Raw genomic sequence first — 23688 nt, 5'->3', positions numbered from 1 at the left:
GAGTACACCTGAACTCTGAGACCACTTAGTAGTAATTTCATCCTAACATTTGGCATGGTAAATTAGCAATCATGGAAATGGTTGATTTAAACTTGTTATTTGAAGTGTAATCTAGGATTTAAGATTTATACACCTTCATTTGTTTTATTGTGCATGCCTTGATTCAGCTTTCCTAGAGAAGCAAGTCATAAACCAGTTTTTCAGGATATTTTAGTTGTAGAATGAGTAGGAGTAGCTAATTCAGGGATAACTGAGGCAGCAAAATAAGTGGTTTTTAACTGTTTGTCAGAGTACATCGCATTAGATTGCCAGTGCATATAAGCACAGAACCTTTAAAAAGCAACCTCTGTCAGATCCAGTTGTGGTTTTAAGCCTCCACAGGACACTGCTGGCTATGTACATGCCATAGCTCTTATCTTCACACATGTGCCTGACAGGGAAATGGGTCTTTGATTTGATCAAAAATCAATCATAATATTCTTTTTTTAAATAGATAATTTTGATCAAGAAACTCTTTGCTTATATTCTCTCCTGCCTCCTTTGTGCTGATACTTTTGCTGTTTGTTCTGTAAGCTGAACTGGGGAGATTGGCTGGCTGAAAAATAAAACAACAATATTACAAGAGCCTAGTTTTAACTGGGATTGATTTCCTGATCATATCACTGAGTTGCACAAGTCCTTTCATCAGAATAATCAACAGGGTTTCAGGGACAAGGACAAGAAGAAACAATAGAGGAGTATATTTCAAGGTCATTTTGTATATTCCACTCATGTTTGTGAAACAGTGTTCCCTCAGCTTGGTTGTCTTAGATGAGTAGAGATGTAGTATCTGATTCAATTTGATAAAACAATATTTTAAACTTGTATCCCTAATGCTTTAGCAAATGTCTGTCATAATGCTCACAGGGGAGTGATTGTTCAGCCCTTGCATTTAGACTTCTCATCTGACATGGACCTCCAGCTGAAGGAGGGTTGACAGTTTCACAGGCAGCATAACCAGAAGAGACACTTTTATAAAATATTCTGGACCTCTGTAATAAAGGGAGAATGGGATCCCTGTTGACTGACATCCCAAAGATCTGCAGTTGCTTTTGGGAATGGAACTGTTCTGTTGTGTTCTGTATTCCTCCAGTAGAGTGTTTCTCACACTGTATTTTGTATTAGAAAAAAAAAAAAAAAGAGATTAAAAGTTAAAATTTAATAAATCTGAGAGCCCAGGAATATAATGTAGAAAGATACAAAGAGGTATAAGTATGTTTTATATATGTGCATCTCTATGTTACACAGAGATATGCTTACACAATATATAAAATATATGACTATAACATATACAATTATGTGTTTATCTATATGTATACTCTGGAAGTTCAAACTTGTCAATCTTTTTATGTCGTTATTGTTTGTTTCAGGGTGGTGAACCAGTACCAGGAGTTAGTGCAAAATGAAGCTAAATGTACTGTGAAAATGTTTCATAATTCAAGTGGATCAGTCAGTCATCTTTCTCCAGGGAAGGAAATGGAAGTGAGTTTATCAAGCTACAAATTTCTTTTATTTGCGCTTAATTATTGAAATATTAGAATAAATTTTGCTATCCACATTTAACAGTAAAATAACCTAAAAATGTTATCCTGAATGAATTTTTAAATGCATTATGGTCATGATCATTCAATGTGAGTATATTGGAAAAGTTAGTGGAAAACATTTATGTTTTCAATGTTCAAATGTTGTCTTTTAGCTGTTTTAAGGGGTGGGAGGTTGGCTCTGTATCATGTAGTTAGCTCCAAAGTTTTGTTTTAGCATTTTCCCCTGTTCAGGTGAAACTTTCATAGAGCAGTATAGTAAAATGCAGCTGTGTGTCTTGTTTTGCAGGTCAGTAAACACAGAAGCAGATGGAGTAGCTGAACTACTTTTACCTTTAGAAATTCAAATTACTTTCTCTTCAATTTGAAGAGGAAAACTTACAAAAACATCCAAACAAAAACCAATAGAAACAAAAAGCCAAAGGCAAAAAAAGCTCAAACATATAAAAAAACCTCCAAAACACAAACCCCAACAACTTTAAAGTGTGTATGTTTACATGCACACGCATTTCTACATTTCCAGTATAAACTCTTGCATTCCTAAATTTCCCTGCCTGTTGGCAGTGCCTTGTGTTTTACTTGCTGCTTCTGGCTTTGTTTGGTCAGAGTCAGTACTTCAGCAGTGAGCTGTGTGTTATACTCCAGCTAGTAAATGAGATTGGTATCCCCTGGGGTGTTTCCTTGACATCTTTCCCCTAAACATCTATTTTAAAGCTCCAACAATGTTTTTCTGAAGGAGGTAGTTCCTGGTGTCAGGCAGACCAGCAGCATTCCAAGGCCAGCAGTTGCAGAAAGGAATATGGATGTTTCTGTGTATGTGTGCAGGCATACAGACACGTACAACATGCATGTGTGTATATATACATTAAAATCATATAATAAATGGGTGGAAGGGTGCTTGCCAATGTCAGCTTGTCTGCCTGTCCAAGCCCCTGCCAAAAGCTGGACTAGAGTTACTCAGGTTACTGTATTATCTAGTTACCATTGAAATGGAGCATTGGTCTTTATTTTCAAAATCAAGAAAGCAGATTTCAATACAAGAACAGAAAGGTAGACCTCAGAATTTTCCTCAAAGGATTCTTTTTTATAAGCAAGCAATTAGAAACATATAGAGGGACTGTCTCTTATCACTGAGAATCATTGTTAAGCTCACCAAAAAGGGTGATTCTGCACAATGCTCTGATTTCTTAGCTCATGCACATTTAATTGAGGCTCCAGTATTGACATAATATGTTCACTGAATTGCCAGCCTCATTTCCCAGTTTCAGCAGTTTGCACACTGTATGTTTGTTTAAACAGTACTGTCATTTATGGACATCTGCTATAAGGTAAAACCACATAGAATATAACTGAACGCATTTCACTGTTGAGTCTTTAGACAGTGTCAGCTATTGGAATTATGGATGTAGGGTCTGTTGTGAGTGACTGAGAACTACAGACTCAAATAGGTGAAGCAGATACATGTTCAGATAACCTGATGATGAGGATACAAAAGCAAACAAAAAGGCTGGATGTTCCCTCTAAGAGTATGAAGTTCTGGTCCCACTGAAACTAGTGGGGAAATATGTCTTGATTTCTCTGCATTCAAGATTTTCCTAAATTTATTTGAAATCCTGCTCCCAGAACAAAGAATTCTGATCCTGTTTTTTAAGTCTGTCCTGGTTGAAAATGGCAGGTATATAGAGAATGAGTGAATTAAATTATGTCATTTTTCAAGTAAAACCTAAATGTTTTATTATTTCAAGTGTATTCATCACTTTTGTGTTTGTGAAAATTACTATGAGAAATTCCAGAATTATGGAGAAAAGTGAAGCTCTTTAATTATATAACTTTTTTTTTTGCTCAGTTTAAATTTTTACTAGCACTTTCGTGCTGCTTCTTGATGGTAAAGAATTCATGTAAAGAGAGTTCATCCTAGGTTATTTTTTAAAAATAAATGCATAAGCATCTGAAATGGCTGAAAGGAATATTATCATAGTTTTTAGAAGCCTTCATACAAATCAGTTGATTTCATACAATCAATTGTCTTTTCTGTCAGCTATGTGAAAACTTTTGTCATTGCTTTGGTAGTGTTAATTGCTCTTTCCTCCCAGCAGCCGGAAAGTGTATCAGGCTCTGTTCAGTCTTCAGTACTGGGGAAAGGTGTAAAACACCGACCTCCTCCTATCAAATTACCTTCAAGTTCAGGAAGTAGCTCTTCAGGTAATTATTTTTTGACTCAAACATCTAATTTTAACATGATCTGCCTGTTGTAAAATGAAAGTATATCCCTTTAGTTAAGATTTAGTTAAAAAATACCAGAATCTTATCTGTGAGAAGAGCATGGGGTTTTTTGTTGTTTTTTGTTTGTTTGTTTGTTTTGGGGGTTTTTTGTTTTGTTTTGTTGTTTTTTTTTTTTAATTTCTGATTATATAGTTCACAAAATTCTATCTTAACATTCAAGGTAACATGTACTTACAGAATAGTAATGTATTTTAATTACGCTTTTTCAGGTAATATTTTTAGTTCACAACAGTCAAGTGGCCATCTAAAATCCCCAACTCCGCCTCCTCCTTCTAAGCCTCCTGGTCTTTCTCGGAAACAATCTATGGATCTTAATCAAGTTAGCATGCTCTCTCCAGCTGCCATGTCTCCTGCGAGCTCTTCACAAAGTGAGTCACGACCTAAATTCTCCATTAAATCTTAGGCTTTTGCATAAATGCTTCCTGAGATAAACTTCTTAACCTGTGGAATGATGAAACTTAAGTGTACAGTGTACCCTAAATTGTATAAGTTGTGCAGCTTTAGGCAGGTCTCTTGTTCACTGTATGTATTTTATGTTTATTGTAACTGTGTTCGTTTTCTGTATATATATATGTATGCACCCTCTGTGTATACGTTTTAATACATTTTCTGCAATTAGCATGATCTCCTCATATATGAAAGGCTGGTAGATGATGTGATGAGATGAATTCCAAAGTGTAGATTTTTTTCCTCCAGTGTAAAAACAGTATGTTAGATCAATTTGCCTTTACATTATTTAAGCATCTGGTTTTTTAAATGTTATAGGAGCTGGTGCAGTTGTGTATCTGTGTATGTATATAATCTGATCAGTCCCGAGGTGATGATACAATAAACGATAAGATGATTTTTTAAAAACACTCCTACACTGTTTTACAAATCATTGCTGATTGCAAGTGTGGTGGTGATGCTGCTGATGATAGCACCATATTCTCAGGTGTAAAAATGCAAATTTCAATCAGAAGCGACATCCTAGTTAAAGTATTTTCATTAACACTGACAGGATCATTGTAATCTTAGCTGTAGATCATAAATGTTTTCTAAAACATGTATGTGTCTTGAGCCATTTCATGAACAGATCTGTACAAAGAGGAAACCATAGCTGCAGCTTCTCAAAATTTTTAATGAATACTTGTATACTGCACATTCCAGTATCCTGCATGGTATTATAATGTGCTTTTTGCATTAAATAATTTAAAATCTGGGTAGCTCAAAAGGTGTAACTTTTCTGCCTTCTTGTTTTGCACAAGATAAAAAAGAAAACTTAAGTTTTCTTCCAAAATACTGAGTCTGGATTTATGTTAGTGTTATGAATTGTGTAAATCTGCTGCACACAGTTACTTTAAGGCTCTGGTCACCATTCATATTTATTTCCTTTCTTTCTGCAGGACATAAAAGCTTAAAAAAAAAGAAAAACAAAAAAAAAACAGCTCAAGCTTTTTGGGGGTTTGGTTTTGTTTTGTTTTTCTATTGATAGGCTTTGCCTACTGCATCCACAGCAAATACAGCTGTGTGTGTTACATTTAAGTAGAGAGAATTACACAGTAGCTTTTAAAGATGCGGTATTATCCTCTTCTGTGGTTCTTAAATATTAGATAGTTGCTTTTTATTTGATCATTACTTGGAAAATTGCAGTTTGACTATGATGAAATTTAGATCAGCCCCATGATCATTGAAATTGTACATGACCTTGCTGACTCTTGTTTTCCATATAAGTTTTTAACACAACCTATTGTGCAGGCAGTACATGGATACTATTTGTTTAGGACAAACATTAATTAGATTAAAATGGTCACTAAGAAATTATTTTAAGTATTCTTGAATAGAATTATGACTTGATGTATGATAGATTATGGAAGCCTTAAAGGAAAATAGAAATTGGTGTATGCTACAAGGAATGAAGCATGGAGATTGGATTTTCTTTGTGATTATACTGCATCCTTAACAACGAGTGTGTGCTGCTACACTTGTCATGTAGAAATTAACACTTGCAATCTAAAAAATGGAAGAAATTGTCAATGCTAAGATTCCATTAACCTTATACAAAAAGGACTGGCCTTTTATAACAAACTAGCACTTTTTATTTTTCTCAATGAGCAGGGTCTGGAACTCCTAAACCATCTACTCCTACTCCAACCAACACCCCTTCATCGACCCCACACCCTCCTGATGCTCAGAGCTCAACTCCTATTACCCTTTCTGCCACCCCTACTCCCCAAGATTCAGGCTTCACCCCTCAGCCCACTTTGTTAACCCCGTTTGCTCAGCAGCAAATGTCTCTGAGCCAGGCACTGCCTGTAATGACCATTCCTCTTTCCACCATGGTAACATCCATTACTACAGGAACAACCTCCACCCAGGTCATGGCAAACCCTGCAGGACTTAACTTCATCAATGTAGTGGGCTCTGTGTGGTAAGTCTTTTGTTATGATGGTTTCTTAATTTGCCATGGGGGTTGGTTGGTGGGAGGGGATGTGATCCAGGACTGTCCACCATCCATTAGGGTCAATATTTTTCAGGATGATCTGTTAAAAAAGGCCTTTATTGCTTTCATCTTTGTGGAGTCGTATAGGTTCATTTCTGAAGGCTTTATCTCAGTTTAAGTGATTTCTGAGGTTTTGCTCTGTAAGTTTGAAAACTTTTTATTAGAGGGGAAGTAGATATCATATGCAGACCAATCTAAACGAAAAATGGGAACAGATTTGTTTCTCTCAATTTGAAAAAGCATTGAGGTGAAATACTCTTTGATCCTTAAAACTCATTTTGTGGTTTGAAGAAAATAAATGCTGTCAAGAATAGATGGTACGGTATAACATGAACTGCTTCTTAGACTATAGAAAATTCTGCAATTATGATGGTCAGTGTAAGACACATAGTGTGCTTCAATGCAGGTATCAGACATTCAAATTACCCAGCTAAGGTGTTCAGCAGTTGGTCACTGTTGATAAATTAGACTTTTTTTAATAGGGAAAAAAGAAAAAGCAAACCTGTTCCTTTTACGATAGTACAACCATTTTGCAGACTGTTGGCCTTTTAGTATTTCTAGAATGAAAGGACCACTTGTGGTTTATTTTTAACAGTTCATATCAAAGAAGAAAAAAAACAGTATGTGCTCATAATATCAAATATATCTTATGCTCTAGGCAAAATGATTTTTTTTAAGCTGCATTGATGCTTTATCCATAGTTCCATAATTTACAGCAAGCTACTGATTTACTTGCCATGAGACAGAGGGCAACAATTTAGTTATTCAGACTTACTTGTGCCAATTGGGTTTCATGTGTTGTCTTTCCTCTTCTACAGTGGAGCACAGTCACTGATGAGTGGTTCAAACCCTATGTTGGGGTGCAACACTGGTGCCATAGCCCCTGCAGGTATAAATCTGAGTGGCATTTTACCCCCAGGAGGTCTGGTACCAAGTGCGCTGCCCGCTGCAATGCAATCTGCCTCCCAAGCAGGTCAGTGTGACTGAGTGGAAAAGCCACCCTTCAGACAGGGACAGTGTGAAAACATTCTGTGAGAAAAGTGCACTGAAGTGGCCTTTGTGTGAAGAGGTTGTGTATTTGATGACTGGAGCTCAGGAACAACATACATCTTTTTGTATTCAAGGCGTAGGCTGTGTTGGAGATTGTTTTAAGCTGGTTTTTGGTGAGCTGGGCTGGGGGTACACACTCAAAACCTGGATTGTTTGGTGCACTCAGTAAGAAGTTCAGAAGAAACTCCAATTTAAATGAAATTTTGATAATGATGACTGCCAGAAAAAAGGCATGATTGAAATTAGAAAGAGGCCTCACTTTCTAAATGTGTGGGGTATTTTATTCTAGCCCTGGTACTACTTTATTCTTGTACAACAATTACGTAGTTCCTTATTGCCTTCAAATGCAACTATATAAATCTTAAAAGCACAATTTAAATTATCAGTTTATTTTTTCTGAACATATAATAAAAAAGAGTCTAATGTATGGTTATGGAATGAGAACAGTAGAAGACTTCAAGATATCCATCCCTTATACTAAGAGTTAAATCTGTCTAAACCATACTGAGCCAATGTTTATATAAACTGTATTTAAATATCTTCACTGAGGAAGATTCCAGTCTTCCTCAGTAGCTGTTTGGAGTGGCTCATTATCCATGCAAAATATTTCCTTCTAATTACAATGCATCTCCTGAATTGCAATTTTTTTTTCCTCCTATAGCCTTCAGATGTGAAAAATAGTTGTTCACTCTTTCTCTTTACCTTCTAAGTATCAAACATGCTGTCATGTCCCACATTTGTCTTTTTCTGATAGGTCGTATTTTTCAAACCTTTCATAATCCTGTCACTCTTTTCTAGACTGTCCAATTTGCTTACATCCTTCTTAAAATGTGATAACCAAAACGGGACACAAGCCTGAGCTTGGCTGATTTACCACTGTGGAGCACAGCAGAATAAATGCATCTCATCTCTTTCACAACATTCCTGTTAACATTTCCCCAAATGAGGTCTGCCTATTTTTTATCTGTATTTTTTGCAACAGCATTACCTTGACATAAGAATGGCTTTACTGGTTTAGGCCAAAAATCCATCCAGTTTATATTCTGTCTCTGACAGTTGCCATTAGAGGATACTGAGGAGAGTGTTTGAGATGAGACAAAAATGTGAAATGAAACATTCCTTGTCTACAACTGTACCTCTTCTGGCAATCTACAGCTTTGAGACTTTCTCAGCTGAAGAATATCCACATGGATCTTTGTGCTTAATATCCTGTGCTAGATTTCTAGTCTGTGGATTTATCTAATTGGTTTTTGAACCCATGTATATTTTCGGAATCTCTACAGCATCTTGTGACAGTGATTTTTATAAATGTAAACTGTGTGGAGAGGTTCTTTTCTTTTGTGTGCTCTGTAGTTTGTATTTGGATGATTTGGATATGTTTGTGACCTCCTGTAACTTCACATGTCCTTTCTTGCTGTATAGACGCAAAGATAGTTACAATTTTGTACTTGGTCATTTGTCTTTTTTTAAATCAGTGTTACTGAGTTTTGGACCATTTCTTCAGTTCATGAGGATTGCTTTTAGTCTACTTCTGTCCTTTCAAGCACTATCAGCTTCTACCAGTTAGGTGTCACATTTTTGTACATGCTGTGCTGTCACCCACACACAACAGATGCAGGTAATGAGCTGAGCTAGGTCTGTGCAAGACCTCCAGGGCTTCTGTTTGAGAGCTGCTGTCTTACTGGAGTGTCACTCAGATTTGGGGTGGGATTATTTTCTGTTAAAGATTGGTAAGAGTGTATTACTTCATTGAGCCCTTGGACTTTAAAAAGCTTTACTGTTTGTACAGTAAATCTAAAAAAGGCAGAAGAAGGATCACTGAAAAATAACTGCTGTGGTGTTCTCCACAATCACCTTTGTGTAAATGCACCAACAGGTTATAGGTCACAGGGTATAATGTTAATGTAGAGATACAGGTTTCTTTCCATTTAGTCAGCTCTTGTGCACTTTGAGTCTGAATAACTATGAGCTGCATTATGGAAAATGCAGCATTGTATTAAGTTTACACCTTATTTACACTTGCCAGTATTACATTTTTATTATACTTGTATTATTATACACTGAGTATTAAGTTTACACTCAATTTACACTTGCCAGTTTTCCAACTTCCAGATGTTTAGAAATAGTCCCAGTGGAAAGGTGTACTGCAAAACACAAATAGAACTGAGTAAAGACTCACTACTAATAAAAAGATGTTTTCTTTAACAGGCAGCCCATTTGGTTTGAAAAATACATCAAATCTTCGGCCCTTAAATCTTCTACAGGTAATTTATATACTTGGACACAATAATAATGATAATTTCTTATCTTTCTGTAGAGACCTGCTTAGTGCTGCTTACTGCACTGCCCCACACAGATCTTTGGAGCCAGTTGGTCAGACCATTTACTGCAAATCTTAATTGCTTATTTAAAAGGCTTAGAATAAGAGAAAAAACATCTCCATAGACATACAAGGTGGAAGTCATATTCCCAGCTCAGAAAAAAGCAGATAATTCTCAGTAACAATATAAAGATGCTGACATCTGAATTCAAAAGATTAACCCTAAAATACAATCTTTCAGGATTTGCCTAAGGTTTCATTGCAGATCACAGACTAAAGTTACAATTATACTGTACAAAACAGTGTAGTAGAATCACTCAGAGGTTACACATAGAATGCCTAAAAGCCAAGCTCAGCATGCACAGGTAGGTGCAGTAACAGGTTTCAAGAGGTTTTAGAAATGCAAGTTCATGTAAGATAGGGAGTTTGGAAGGTCTGTAAATGCTTTATTTGCACTAAGCATACATACAAATACAAACATGAGCAGATATTTGTTATATCAGAGTTGCATTTAAAAGCAGAGCAGGGGTTGTTTGTGGAACTGGGCAGAGTTCCCAGACCTTGCAGTCAGCTGCCAGATGCAGGTGCAGAATTGCAGCTTCAGTGTTCCACATGCATTGCACCACACTTCAAAAAATGACTACCAGCTTTGCTACTTCCTCTTCCCACTCCTGTACACTCCAGAAAGATGGAAAAGGGCAGGCACAGGAGGCAGTTATGTCAGAGTGGAGCTCTTCTATAGAATTAAATGCTTGTATTTGAATGATTCCATGAAGGACATTCTTTCAAGCTAGCTCTGCCACTCATATAAACCAAGAACAATTCAGCTGAAATACGTGCAATTAAAGCTGGGGTAAGGGAGAGGAATCAAGGCCGTTTCACTATCTATTAAAATTCAGTGGAATATTCTGAAAGTGGAAATTATATACAGTGCTGTTGAAGACTGGCATTTATTTTTCCAGTATCAGTACAGTATCTTCCATTTCAATTAAAATAATTAAAATATATTTTCCTATGGAAATACCTTTCTGTCAGTTCATTCAAGTTTGTTTTCAGAGCATGAGCCTTTTCCAGAAACAGCAGCAATTGTAAATTGATTGACTTTAAAGGCATTACAAAACAAAAAATCAAGCCTCTGGGAAGTACACCACTATCAATACAATCTTCATCCTAGAACAGTAGGAAACTCAGCAGTTTGACTGAATTATGCCTTTTGTTTTTAATCTTCAACAGCTTCCAGGTGGTTCATTTATTTTTAACCCACTCCAGCAGCAGCTGTCACAGTTTTCTCCAAAGCAGCAATCTCAGCAGCCTACAACCTGTAGTCCTCAGCAGCAGGGAGAACAGGTGTGTGCTAACAGCCCTCAGTCTGGGGTGCATGGATGAAACAGTTCCGCCTATTCTCCCCATCTCCACAAGTAAATGAGCCATTACCCCATGGATCTGAAGCAGAGGGGAAGGAAACTCTTCCTCCTAAACTTTCTCAAACAGCAAAGAGTGCAGTGGCTCTGTTGCTATGGCTGGAGCTGGGTTATACTTCTCTATTTGTATCCTGTATAGAAAAGATATAACAACTGCTGAGCATTGTCTGACTCTGTCATGAAGAGAGCCAGCCCCATTGTATGAGTGGTGTAAAATCAGCTTAGTGCTTTGTTTATCATAACTAACAGATAGATGAACAGAGAAAAAATGCAGTCAACATTATAACAGAGAAACAAACACTTGTTACCGACACTGCTGTTTGTAAGCTGGCTTACAAACCTCACTGCTGTAGTTCAGCAGAATTTGCACCAGCAGAATTCCTTTGCACCAAAGGAAATACAAGTTGTCTTTAAAGCTGTAATCTTAAGAAATTTGCTCTGCTGCTGCCTGTAATAAGTGTTAAAGGCTTTAATCACTGAGGAAATCTGAAGTCTTGATAGACACCAATCCATCTTGAAATGACAAATTTTGAGTGGTCAGTTGCACCTTAAAAATCCTAAGGTACAAGTACCAGGTTAGTACTTAAAAATCCTAACCAACATTGATGCAGCACTATGAGAAAACTAGCTGCTCTGCTTTTGAGTTCTCAGACACACAAGCCTTCTGCTTAACCAAATACTCTCTACTGCGTACTCAAGTTAGTCATAATTTTACTTGTGATACTGTAGACTGTTCATAAATAAGATGCCTCTCTGATTTTTTTAATGGTATATAGTCTCCTGTGCCACAGGCCTTGTTCTGGATTGTGGGAAGGTTTAATGGGAAACTTTGCAATTTGTTCACAGCATCCGAATCTCTGAATGTCAGCTAGTCGTTGAACTACTAAAAAAAAAAAAAAAGTAATGTGACCTTTACTGTTGGGTTTTATTTTCTAGATATTGAACATCAAGGGCATTTATAAAAAGGCTGATGTAAGCATAGTTCTTGTGGCAGGAAGTTCGGGAGAAAATCAATCTCTGCATCGGTTAAACTGCCCTAAGGAACTTCTCTCATACCTTGCATTATAGAGGAGGGGGTTGTTGGCTAAAATGAGATATTATGAACGCTAGATTCCTTAGCTTTGGTACGGATAGGAATGTTATGTGCTCACAGTGCTTAGTGAAAAAACTTAGGCCCAAAAACAACAACAATTTTCTGTGCTACTAATATAATATAAACATGCATTTTCTGTCATACTTAGGGATTCTCCCCACATGGTGTTTCTATGACTCCTAGTCATCATGGAGGTGATGATGTCTCAACATGCAATCTTTTGGTTTGGTTTTCCTAGATCTTAGTAGCATTATAATGTAATGCCAAAGAAGCATTGCAACTCCTGGACTGAACCATCTTTTTTCTGACTCATAAGCCATGCATATAATGAATTGTGCATATAATACTTTATTTTCCTTTGTTATAAATAAGTGCGTAATTTAAGTTCTAAAAGAGGTCATAATTCAGTACCCTTTGACTTCAGGAGACATTGGTCAGACTCCATTAATTCGGTTTAAGTGATTACTGTGAAAACTACTGTGTTCTGATAATGTGATTTTAAAAGCAGGGTCTGTATTTTTATGAAATTAAGATGTGTAGCACAATACGAACATGGGAATGCATCAGCCTTTGCACACTTTGATGGATTAGGACCTTTACACATGGGTATTTCAGGGGCCCCTGAAGACTTTGGGGCTGGGAGTGGGACAGGAAATTGTTGTAAGATTACAACCATGAAGTGTAGTCTCTGCTAGACTGCAGAGAAATTGAAAACTATGTGGACTTCTGCTGAGTAACAAGAGCACTACCATTTCTGCCAAAACAAAGCTGTTCTGGGGTGTTCAGTATCTGTTTGTTCTGCTATTACTGACTACACTAGCCTGTATCTGGCACACACTGGATGAAGTAGCATTAAATGTTTTTAAATGGCACTTCAGAAGTTTGCCTTCACACTGGCTTTATTTGCTTATTCATTGATATGAAAGTTTGGTAATAAGGATCAAGCTTTTCATTTTTGCTAGGGGTCTGACCAAGGTCCATCCAATCAAGATCAGGCATTATCTGCCCAACAAGCTGCTGTAATTAACCTGACTGGAGTAGGGAATTTTATGCAACCTCAAGCCACAGGTATGTGCTTGCTGAGCCTCCTTTTGTAGTGAAGTGTTTATGCTGATAAATTCACACTGAAATGAAGTTTGGTCTTAAGGAAGTCTTACGTTAGATCACAGTGATTTACTGTTTGTTATCAGGACATGAATTCTATGAGAAATACTCGACTTCTAAAGCATGCACTTCTCTGCTTTGTTTGGCAGTTAAGTGCCATCAATTGATAGTATCACATGAAAGCAAGTTACACTTAAGACAAAATGAAAATGCAGCGAACTTCATGCCAGACTTCATTAAGGAATGTTTCTTTAACTCTGTGCTTAACATCCAGTGTGAGAAACCTTTTTGTCTCCACAAGCACTTCATAATCTAATTAACTAACAGAGTATGTATATCATGTATACTTTATTCTGCACTGTTCCAAATCTGACTCTGAAACTAATTCAATTGATCCCCCTTTCCTGTTACACTGTATTCCTATGTCTTCCTCCTGACCAACTCAATCTGACCTCTTTGACCTGCCTGCTTTCCCCTTCTCCTTTCTCAGTGTTGTCTCAGCTTGGCTCTGCTGTGAACAGACCTGGGCAAAGCCTTCCTCAGCAGAGACTCCAGCTCTCTTCTGCCTTGCAACAGCAACAACAACAAGCCTTGCAGCAGCAGCAGCAACAGATACAAGTAATCCAGCAACTTCACTCTGACTGTGTTAAAAAAATATCAAATTAAAAATACAATTCTTGGCTCCAAAATCCAAAATATTACCCTCTTGGGCTCTCTTTTTAATTAATGCAGTTATGGTCGCGCAAATTTAAAGAAAAACAAACAAAAACCAACATGTATTTGGCAAACTATCATGCAAGACCTGAAATCTGTGGTTCTCTCAGCTTGGAGCACTGAATTTATTTTTATTCGTTTAAGCCCTCCACCTTCCTGATTTGCAAACATTCAAGGGGTGCTTGTGGCACATATCTAAATACTATACCAGGTGCCAATAGATTTCAAAATGGCATGGATGTAAGCACCTGGAAGTTCAAATGTAGCCCTGCTACAGTCAGTACATGAAAGCAAGACCTTTGCAAAGCTCCTTTACCATTCAGATGCTTCATGAAAACATTTTAGCATTTTTTAGCACACAGTCGCATGTTTGTAATATATACAGAAAATTCATACAATGCATACACTGAGAAGCTATCACATTAAAAAGGTACTGTGTAACCCAAACACTCAGTGAAGTTGCTGAGTTACTGCAGTTACTGCAATGAAGAGCAAGGGCAAAGAAACAAAGCTGTGCACATTCACATGTAAAATGTTAGCTTGTGCCCTCAGCAGGCTTCTGTGCCACTGGTGCTGCTTGACTGTACCCAACTGCCCCAGTACATGGTGTGTTCCTTTTGTCAACCTGGTGCTTCTTTATTTTTTCTTTCTCTCTCCCTCTTCATTCTTCCTGATGTGAAAGCTTTATAGTCAACACTAACAAGCTTTTTCTCCCTTCTCCTCCATGGCAGCAGTTGCGATTCTTGCAGCATCAAATGGCTATGGCAGCGGCAGCAGCACAAGCAGCTCACCTGCATCATCAACATTCAGGCAGCCACTCAAAAAGTAAAAGGAAAAGAGGCACATCAGCCCCTCCAAAATCATGAGACTTGCCTCCCCCCACAAAAAAAATGATTGGAAGGGGATTTTTTTTTTCAGATTGTTAAGGAAAAGGCTTAAAATAAAATTAGTGTTTTATATTACTGGTGGGAAAATGAACTTTTGACATTACACTAAAAGAAACGAACTGATTTTGGAAGCCAACCCTACAGAACTTAGAAATTTAATCTATAAAGTGGCTAGGATCTGGTTTCCTCTAGTCACTTAATTTTTTAACAGAATGTTTTATCTTGTATTTTTTACCAGTCAACAACATTGTACATAAAATGAGGGTGAAAAACATTTTAGAAAAGATGAACTTTGTAAATGTAGTATTGATATTTGTTTATTTAGTATAAAAGGTTTGTGAACACTGTAACAAATACAATTTTTACAAATCCATTTTTGAAAAGAGCTCTCTTTTTGTTCACTTGGGTGTTATACTTTTTATTACTTTGTCTATGAGCTTCTTTACTTCTTTGTGTCTTGTAATTGCTCTGGTGATACAGTCCTGAAGCTTGGCTCCTGTAAGAGGACTTCCACCTAAACATTGAAGGGAACAATTTGATTTTCTATTTAAACTTCAGTTATGTGTATCTAACTGTGCTTTCCAAATGCAAGTATTAATACATTAATTACCATTACCAGCACCTTTCACTGAGGAGCATACAGCTTTCCCAGCCCTAGCTTCAGGCAAAGATAATGAAAACAAACAAGAGGTGTAACAGGAGACATGCCCACAATTAGTCCTCTCCTGTGACTGCTTCTTGAACTTTAGTCATGCCACCCACCATCTTAAAACTCTTTCAAGAGCAGGTAATTTAATGACTATTCAGGCAGACACTGTTACCATAAAGCACCTGCATCTCACAAAGCCAAGCAGGTACAGAATCTTTTCTTGACCTAACATCATCGTCTCTCATAGGCTTCTTTGTAGTAAATTTAGAAGTACCTGGTTTATGGACAGAACACAGTCTGCCTTCTTCATCAGTTACAATGGTTACTGTTCCAGTTGCTAAATCTTCTTCTTCAGCAGTTGGATCAACAATGAGTAATGTGCTTGTGAAAGAAATGCATGCACATATGTTGGTATACATTGCTCCATTAATGTTATAGCAAAATACAATTTTTACTGTAGTCTTACCACATACTTGTAGATGGATTTAGTGCTCAAGCTTATCTGTTTTCCTACCAAAATGCACCAATTTTAAAAGAAAGAAAAAAAAAAAAAGCCAAAAAATGTGGGAGAGTCCACATAATCATGTGTTTGTGACTGTGGAAAATAGGCATATAAGCAGTTTCATAAACCTGTGACATTGCAGGAAAATGCCACTGAATTGCTATTTTCAGTATGTAATATGAAAGACTGCAGTTGTTATTTTGTAGTTATGCTGAAGACTGGCATTGGTTTTGGGTGTAGGCTGCACTAATTTCTACCAGACACCTTAAAGCAAAACTGATTTCCACTGGCAAGTTCACCAAAGTGGTTCTCAGTTTGTTGTCAGTGAACTGTTAACATCACTCAGACTGGGAATAGTTCAAAACCAGATTCATTGGGTTGCTTAAGACAGTTTATTTTGGCTTTCATGCTGTCACATGAGCAGTTCAGTGCATGGCTGTTGTTGATGTGCAGGTTGCTGCCACAGGAGCAGCCCTGCAGCAGTGCTCCTCAGCCATGGCCACACTAACCAGCAACCTACCACTTCCATTACCATTCCATTTATTCAAGGAGGCCTTTTATGCAGAAGAAAACTGCCTCTGGAAGCCAGAGTATGTAAAGCATTTTATTGAAAGAGCTATTAACCAGAATTAAAAAAAATTAAATAAAACCAACACAAACCACACAACATAGGCAGACACCCCTTCAGTACTTAGTTTTAGAAGCTAAAAGGAGACTTCAGTAACTTGTTTGATGCAACAGTTGGTTTCAGGGAAGGAAACAAAGCCCAACAGACACTCACGGAAAGCCTTCTTCCCCAGGCAGCTTTCTGGTCTATGTGTAAGTATGTGTGATTTGTGTGTAAATAATACCTTACTGACAGCTGTCTGCCTAGTATGTTACTCACTTGGTGTACATCCAACTTCAGACCCAGCAGAAATGGTACTAAAGCAATTAACAGAGGCATTCTAAAGAACCAATAATGTCCTGCTCTGATGCATTGGTAATCACTTGGTCAACAATTGACATTAATGCTCTCCCCACATCATTTGTTATTTGGATGAAAGGCCCCTACTAATAATTTCTGTAAATACACATTAATGTGCCATAACCCCCCATGATCTCCAAACAGACCTAAATCTTGAATAGCAGAGTGATCACTATCCTGTCACTTTCTACTTTGCAAATGGATGTCACCAGAAATGACTGCATTTCTTATAAATAGCAGCAGGGCACATTCTTAACATTCTTGACCTAAGGAAGACCCAGTAGACAATTTCAGATGAGGAGTCAAGTTACCAGATGTGATTACTTTGAATTCTCATAATCAGATTCTCTTCCTACATGAACAATGACTTAAGCATGCTGGCTACACTTCACCTTGAGTAATTATGTTTTCAGTTATCCAGGGGTTCTGTTGTTCTAACTGGACTGTTACTTCCTCCCTCCTTTGTTGACTACATCCTTGGAATAAGCTGTTCAAACACTGCCGTCTTTTCTATCAGTTACTTACACAGGCTTCTGAAACATTAATTGCACTGGTAATGTTTTCATCTTAAAAACCTCAAACAGTACCCATCCATGTACTTTTAAGCTTATTTTTACTGCACTTTGTCTTGTGAACTCCTTACATCACAGAACTAGAGGCCCCTTCAATGAGAGAGGCTGTGGATTTAAGACAGGTGGAGCAGCATTGCCTGAGGCTCCACTCTGGTCCCTGGCAGAAGTGCACAAACATCATCGGTGGCATCTTCCATCTTTCATTTGTTTTACAAACACTGTTGTTTCCAAAAAGTACAAAACAGTTTGGAACTTACTCATCAAATACAGCAAATGATGTGGCAACCGGATGCTTTCTGATAATCAAAGGATTCTTCTGTTTTAAATTAACTTCTGATAAACCAGTTTCTTCGTTTATCGTAACCAACGGCAATTGCACTGAAGAGATGAAAAAATTACAATGGTCTAATATTAAACAGGCCTAGAAATGTTAAGAACTACTGAAATATTTAAGCTGTTCTCTTAACCCGCTGAGAATCAATCAGAATAGGTTTTCCTACATTAATTATACTCTCTACAAAAAAAATCATTCTTGAATTCAAGGACAGTATTTAGCTTAGAATGACCTTTTCAAGGAAGTGTTTGATTTTTGTATTGAGGGTAACAGAACCTTTTCTCCTTACACAGAAATATTTTCTACTTCCAAAATACCACACAATTAAAATACTTTAGACTCTAGTACTTTAGATTCTAATACTGTAGAATATTTAACCAAAAGTGTTTTTCCCCCCAAGTTTACTGGGCATATAAAAAGTAGTAATGTAGTCTCATGTCGTGAATTGTAATTATCTGTAGAAACAGTGCAACCTGACCTTCAGCTAACTCTTGCCTCTTGCTGTGACAACCCATACATTGCTAGTGACAAGGACAAGAGCCAAGTAGCTAGGGGAATTCCAAGGCTGGCAATTCACAGTTAGAAAGGGAGGCCTTGCCATAAGCTTCCCTTTAAACTGCTCCTTCATGCATTTATAAGCCACACACCTGCAAACAGTCAGGCCACACATTTTTTTACAAACTATAATTCATTAAGCTAGGAAAGGAATATTCTGTTGTGACAAAGTACTTCTGTAAGCAAAGCCTCCAACAGCTCTTCCTGCCTACGCAAAATACATTATCAAAGTAATACCCTGATGCAGATGTTAAATTCATTCATGGTCACTGCTGAAAGACTCATGTATCTGACACCAGAGAACACATGGCAGAACAGCAGATAGTCCTTTAAGAAAGCAATAATAAGTGTACAAAAAAGATCCTATTTTTCAGGTGTTACACACCTATGGCATCCCACCATCACTTCCACCTTGTATTTGCATTCAAATGACAGGAAACAAACAGTCCCATGAACTGGTTACCCACTTAGCAGGGTTCAAAATGAATGCATTTCTCCAAGCAACACTTACCAGAATGTCTCTCTTGTTCTAAATAAGACTTACCATTTTTTAATGCTGCCAACAAAGCAAAGACACTGGCATCCAGAAGGTTTCCATCATAGTCCAGACATATGATATCACAGTATAACACCCATGCAAGCTATCAAAAAAGGTTTGCACATGTGAGATACTCCATCAGCTAAGTAAGTGGTCTAATATGTAAGAAAATTCTGGCCACACTACATACAGGTACTTATTTCTATCATTTGATTTTTGCACTTAGGAAGTAAACTAAGCTATGGAGACTGAAAAGCAAAACCAACATTAAACCCCCGATAACCTCAAATACCTTCTGTATTTGTACTTGTGTACAGGTCCTGTGATCTTGTTACTATCTAACTCTTCATTCTGAGACAGAACTTACCTTGCCATTGGCAATACACAGATCTTCTTTCACCATCATCTGTGAACTAAAATAAAATGAGAGTAAGCAAGGCAATGAAAGGGCACCAAGACAGATTTGGTTGTATTTTAACAGCACTAAGATGGTTCTTACTTTTCAATCACATCTGCAATGAACTGACTTGCTGCTTGAGCCTCTTCACCAGGTGGTCCAGAGCGAAACCTCTCTGCACAGAGGGATGGCAGCTCCACATTTGGAACTAGGTGGCAAGAATCATTAGTCATAAACCAAAAAAAACAGGCAATGGGTAATCAAAACTAAAAAAATAAATAACAAATGCTATTAATACTATTTTATGTACTTCAAATGAAAGGCAAGACCAAGAATTTTTCAATCAATCCTTCCTAATTCTCCCCTCAAAAATAAAGTTATGCATGAGTTTGTATTAAAGAACTTGTAGAACTTGTACTCTCTGTACTCAGGAACTACATATTCCATGGAAAAGCACATAGTCCTAGCTATCACTGTCTGTTTATAATCCTTCTCTATCATGACCCACACAAACACTTCTTTAAGTATTAAGCACTTTTCAGCAGATCAAGAAACAGCAGCATTTCCATTCCACTGCCTGACTTTGTTGGTATGCTGTCTGCTTTCTATCAGCTATTAAAACCTGAGGCTTTAGACTTGAAGCAAAAACATGCATAAACATTCATGAAAAAACCTAAGCATAGTCAAGCTTACTGAAAACAACATACTTGGGAGATGCCTTAGAAAAAGGGGACTTTGTCTCTCAATTCCACAGAATTATTTTATTTCCAAAGACACTCCAAACAGGAGTGAGGAGGTACCACTGGGACTTACAGTTCTCTGAGAAATAAACAGTTTTTATTTCACAGTTTTTAACAGTTACATTTTTTGCCTACTGGGACTTCGAAACAGAAGTTAACATGCCTTTGCACAACCATGCATGCCACTGTCTTTTATAGAGTACCTTCTCCCTCTTAATATACACAATGATGCAGGTTTCCTTCCATGCCCAGCCTGGAAACTGCAACAAAAAGGTAGCTGTATACAGAAAACTCACAAGCAAAACAAAGGGAATTCTAGATGCCTAGATGGCAATTTTGAAATTAATTTGAAGAGTTGTAATAAAATTTGATCCAAATGAATTCTTTTAAGAAATCTACAGAACACAATTTCCACAACCTTTTAGCCGAAGTAATACAAAACCTCAGATCCATACTGAAACACTTACCAATATATCCCTTATTAGCAGCATCCACTGCAGGTGCAGCAAGTTCCTGGAGAAATACAAAAGAGAAAAATGAAGAATTTTGTACAAAATATTTTTCAGTTGTTCTATATACAAATGGTTGTTTTCTTCCCAGTTATTATTACAATGAGATTTACAAAAGTCATTTTTAATCATTCCTTGTCTGTAAATTTCCTATGGAAGAACTCAGTACAGGGATGAACAGTCATTTGTCTTGTAGGTCATGGCAGGCCAGCAGTAGAGATGAGGCTACAAGGCATTCAATAGTCCAGCCAGCTCATTCCCAGTACACTTACTGATCCATGTTCAGGAACTTTTTTCAATTACAGAGCTTTTATCTAGAAATAACAAGGACTTTAGTTTTGTACATGATGGGCATCACAAAAATACATGTTCTCAGACTATACAGGTAGGATTATACAATTACATTATATATTAACTTTCAGGTCTGGAAGTAACTCAGGTGAAAGACTGTAATTGCATCTGACTGGCACATTATTGTAACTCCAAGGGCGATCAATTCTAAACACAAATGCACAAAATCAGCAAACAGATAAATAAAGATGAAAACCAACCATACCGCTTTTACTCCGCAAATCACTGTGGTATTTCCTAACTTCACCAGGGCAGAACCATCTGCAGTTGTAATTGAACCTGAAGAGAAAAAGTACTGTTCAATAAAATCTATTTTCCCTTCAAAGCGCGCTAAATAACATTCAACCTTCATGGAGTATTTACCTTCCATCATTTTGTACTAAACAAGCAAAGTCTTGAATCCAGAGTGGGACAGAATCTCTGTATTAAACAGTCAATCATACAGAATGGTTGAGGTTCTCCAGCCTGCTGAGCCCCCTCTGCATGGCAGCAGAACCCTCTGGCATATCAGATAACACTCCCAGTTCAGTGTCATCTGCAAACTTGTGAGGGCACCTAAACTGTGCTGCACATACAGGAGCGGAACTGACTAATCACACTGAGCACATTAGCCCAGGAACAGGACTGAAAACAATGTTTGAGGATACCACTGTACCCCACATTCTCTTTCATGCTTGTTGAAACTGTAAAGAAAAATCCTTCCTCTTCCTGGTTTCCAAATACAAGAACCAAGAAAACCAATTAGCAAGTCATTCAGGTCACCGCTATAACCTGATATTAATAATACCTCCCCCATTATTATTATTCCACATAAGCACTTGCCTATGTTGACAGTGGTTGTCCGAAATTCACCTAACTCTCTTCCATCAGGCCGACAGTTCTCCTTCTAAAGAAAAATTACAAACTTCAAATTAGAAAACATACTTTATCAAATAGCACGGTAATATTTTATCAAATAGCACGGTAATATAGTCAGACTATAGCTGGCTTTTCATCAACTGATATGTAGTTTGTGGTTGTAGGCCTACAAAAGAAAACTCCTGATTTTTTAAAATTAATTCAAATTTATTTAGACACTATAACAATTGACTGATGTCTCAAGGGTAGGTACTACAGGAGACTAGATTCAGAACATCATCCAAGAATGAACACGCACTGGTAAACTTAAAATGAGAGTTTCTAACTGCCTGCATTGCTTAGTGGAGCTCTTAAAATTAGAGTGAACTAAAGAAAACAAAAGAAAAACCCTGCACCAAAAGAAAATGCAGCATTCAAATACCATCAGTACAACACATAACCCTTATTTTAGAAACTGAAACAATATTCCATCATTTTAGATTACTCACCGCAGTTTCAAGCTTTTCAAAAGCAAACTCTTTTGGTTCAATTATGAGAACCAAAATTTGCAATAATACTGGATCCATTTCTAAGTCAATACAACTTTAGTAACAGCTGAACTAATTTAAGGTTCAGCTGTTCAGTGTTCTTCCCCCGCAGTTACAGTGTGCATGGTTAGCATCAGTAGTCTCTATTACTAATTTTTGTAGCATCTAAAAGCCTGGTTTGACACCATTTTGTACTAGGCAAAAACCTGCATCACCATCTTGGTCAAATTTAACCTGAACTGCTTTCAAGACCAACAGAAGCATTCACCCATCAAGATGAACAGTATCAACACCATGGAAAGATGGAAAGAAAAGCATGTTCTGAAGAGCACAAAAGTTTTTCACCTGCTCAGACAGGTTTTTGGGTTGGGTTTTTTTTTTCAGTTTCTATTTCCATAGTTTCAGATTTCCATACAGACAAGTTAGAAGAGCAGAAGCAAGAAAGAAAAAATTCACTGCAAGGAACTTATACGGCATCTTATGTTTCACTTACCAAAAACCTCCTGTAATATTCCAATGGTTCCACAGTTCTAGAATAAATAGAAAGACAAGTTCAAATGCAAGTTCCTGAGTAGGCAAGACACAGGGAAAAATAATCTGGGAATCAAGATGCCTGACAAAACTGTTTTGCAATACAGTTACAGAACAATGAGGAAATTTTAAACTAATCTAAAAAAAAAGATGTTTTCACAATGAACCTGCCTGCGCATACACTGAACAAAAACTGCTAGCTTTCATCTTTCAAGGAATGCAAAAAGGAAAATTTTACAACACTGTGTGAAATATCTGTTAGCTCAAGGACTGCAAACCAATGCAAAAATCTGTATAAAAATTTTTAATTATTCAGTTTTTCTTAGAATCGTTGAGACAATGTACAACTACAAAATATGCTTCATGCAGTGCTTCAGATGAGAAATAATTGATGCTTATTATTAATCATACACTAGTAACAGTACCTGTGTATTGGTATTTTAAGCAGGGATCATTAAGGTAAAAAAAATGTTTTATAAAAACTGTTGCCAATATTTAAACAAAGCAGTCACAGTTTTGTTAAAATAGTGCTTCTGGGGCAGGGGTGGAAAAAAGATAAATGGAATAGGCAAGTTTTCCAAATGCAAACTAACACACAGAGGTATCACCAACATAATGGCCAGCATGAATTGGCTCCTGCTGGCTCCACATGTGTTGGTCGGGTACCACTGGATTAGAAACCCAACACAAGGTCTGTTGTTTTACAGTTCATGTAACAGCACTT

The 23688-nt window shown here is 37.2% G+C and overlaps 2 protein-coding genes across 14 annotated transcripts in view; one reads left to right on the top strand and one right to left on the bottom strand.

The window, feature by feature from the left end:
* SUPT20H (SPT20 homolog, SAGA complex component) overlaps positions 1–15307 on the top strand; it is a 29436-nt gene extending 14129 nt beyond the window's left edge. For 2 of the 10 annotated variants that reach the window (XM_063149187.1, XM_063149186.1), the window contains exons 16-24: positions 1410–1521; positions 3677–3782; positions 4073–4231; positions 5961–6273; positions 7164–7318; positions 9604–9659; positions 13192–13297; positions 13824–13951; positions 14779–15307. In XM_063149187.1, coding sequence (XP_063005257.1) covers positions 1410–1521; positions 3677–3782; positions 4073–4231; positions 5961–6273; positions 7164–7318; positions 9604–9659; positions 13192–13297; positions 13824–13951; positions 14779–14913 — 1270 coding nt within the window. In that variant the 3' untranslated portion in view covers positions 14914–15307. Of the gene's footprint in view, positions 1–1409; positions 1522–3673; positions 3783–4072; positions 4232–5960; positions 6274–7163; positions 7319–8193; positions 9344–9603; positions 9660–10948; positions 11063–13191; positions 13298–13823; positions 13952–14778 lie in introns of those variants that run through there. The other 8 variants (XM_063149185.1, XM_063149184.1, XM_063149193.1 and 5 more) reach the window with 7 other exon arrangements.
* The window catches only part of EXOSC8 (exosome component 8), a 23956-nt gene continuing 904 nt past the window's right edge, over positions 637–23688 (bottom strand). Inside the window, exons 2-11 of one of the 4 annotated variants that reach the window (XM_063149200.1) lie at positions 22927–22963; positions 21871–21934; positions 21254–21327; positions 20656–20701; positions 19551–19656; positions 19419–19464; positions 19058–19154; positions 17882–18002; positions 15858–15964; positions 9382–9539 (exon numbers count right to left, since the gene is read on the bottom strand). In XM_063149200.1, the coding sequence (XP_063005270.1) occupies positions 9475–9539; positions 15858–15964; positions 17882–18002; positions 19058–19154; positions 19419–19464; positions 19551–19656; positions 20656–20701; positions 21254–21327; positions 21871–21934; positions 22927–22963 (763 nt within the window). In that variant the 3' untranslated portion in view covers positions 9382–9474. Of the gene's footprint in view, positions 1149–9381; positions 9540–15235; positions 15449–15857; positions 15965–16462; positions 16899–17881; positions 18003–19057; positions 19155–19418; positions 19465–19550; positions 19657–20655; positions 20702–21253; positions 21328–21870; positions 21935–22926; positions 22964–23688 lie in introns of those variants that run through there. The other 3 variants (XM_063149198.1, XM_063149199.1, XM_063149201.1) reach the window with 3 other exon arrangements.

This window comes from Melospiza melodia, chromosome 2 (assembly GCF_035770615.1).
Source record: "Melospiza melodia melodia isolate bMelMel2 chromosome 2, bMelMel2.pri, whole genome shotgun sequence".
NCBI classification, from domain to species: Eukaryota; Metazoa; Chordata; class Aves; order Passeriformes; family Passerellidae; genus Melospiza; species Melospiza melodia.
The sequence above is the reverse complement of the archived record's forward strand: the minus strand, read 5'-3'. Positions and strand labels throughout refer to the sequence as shown.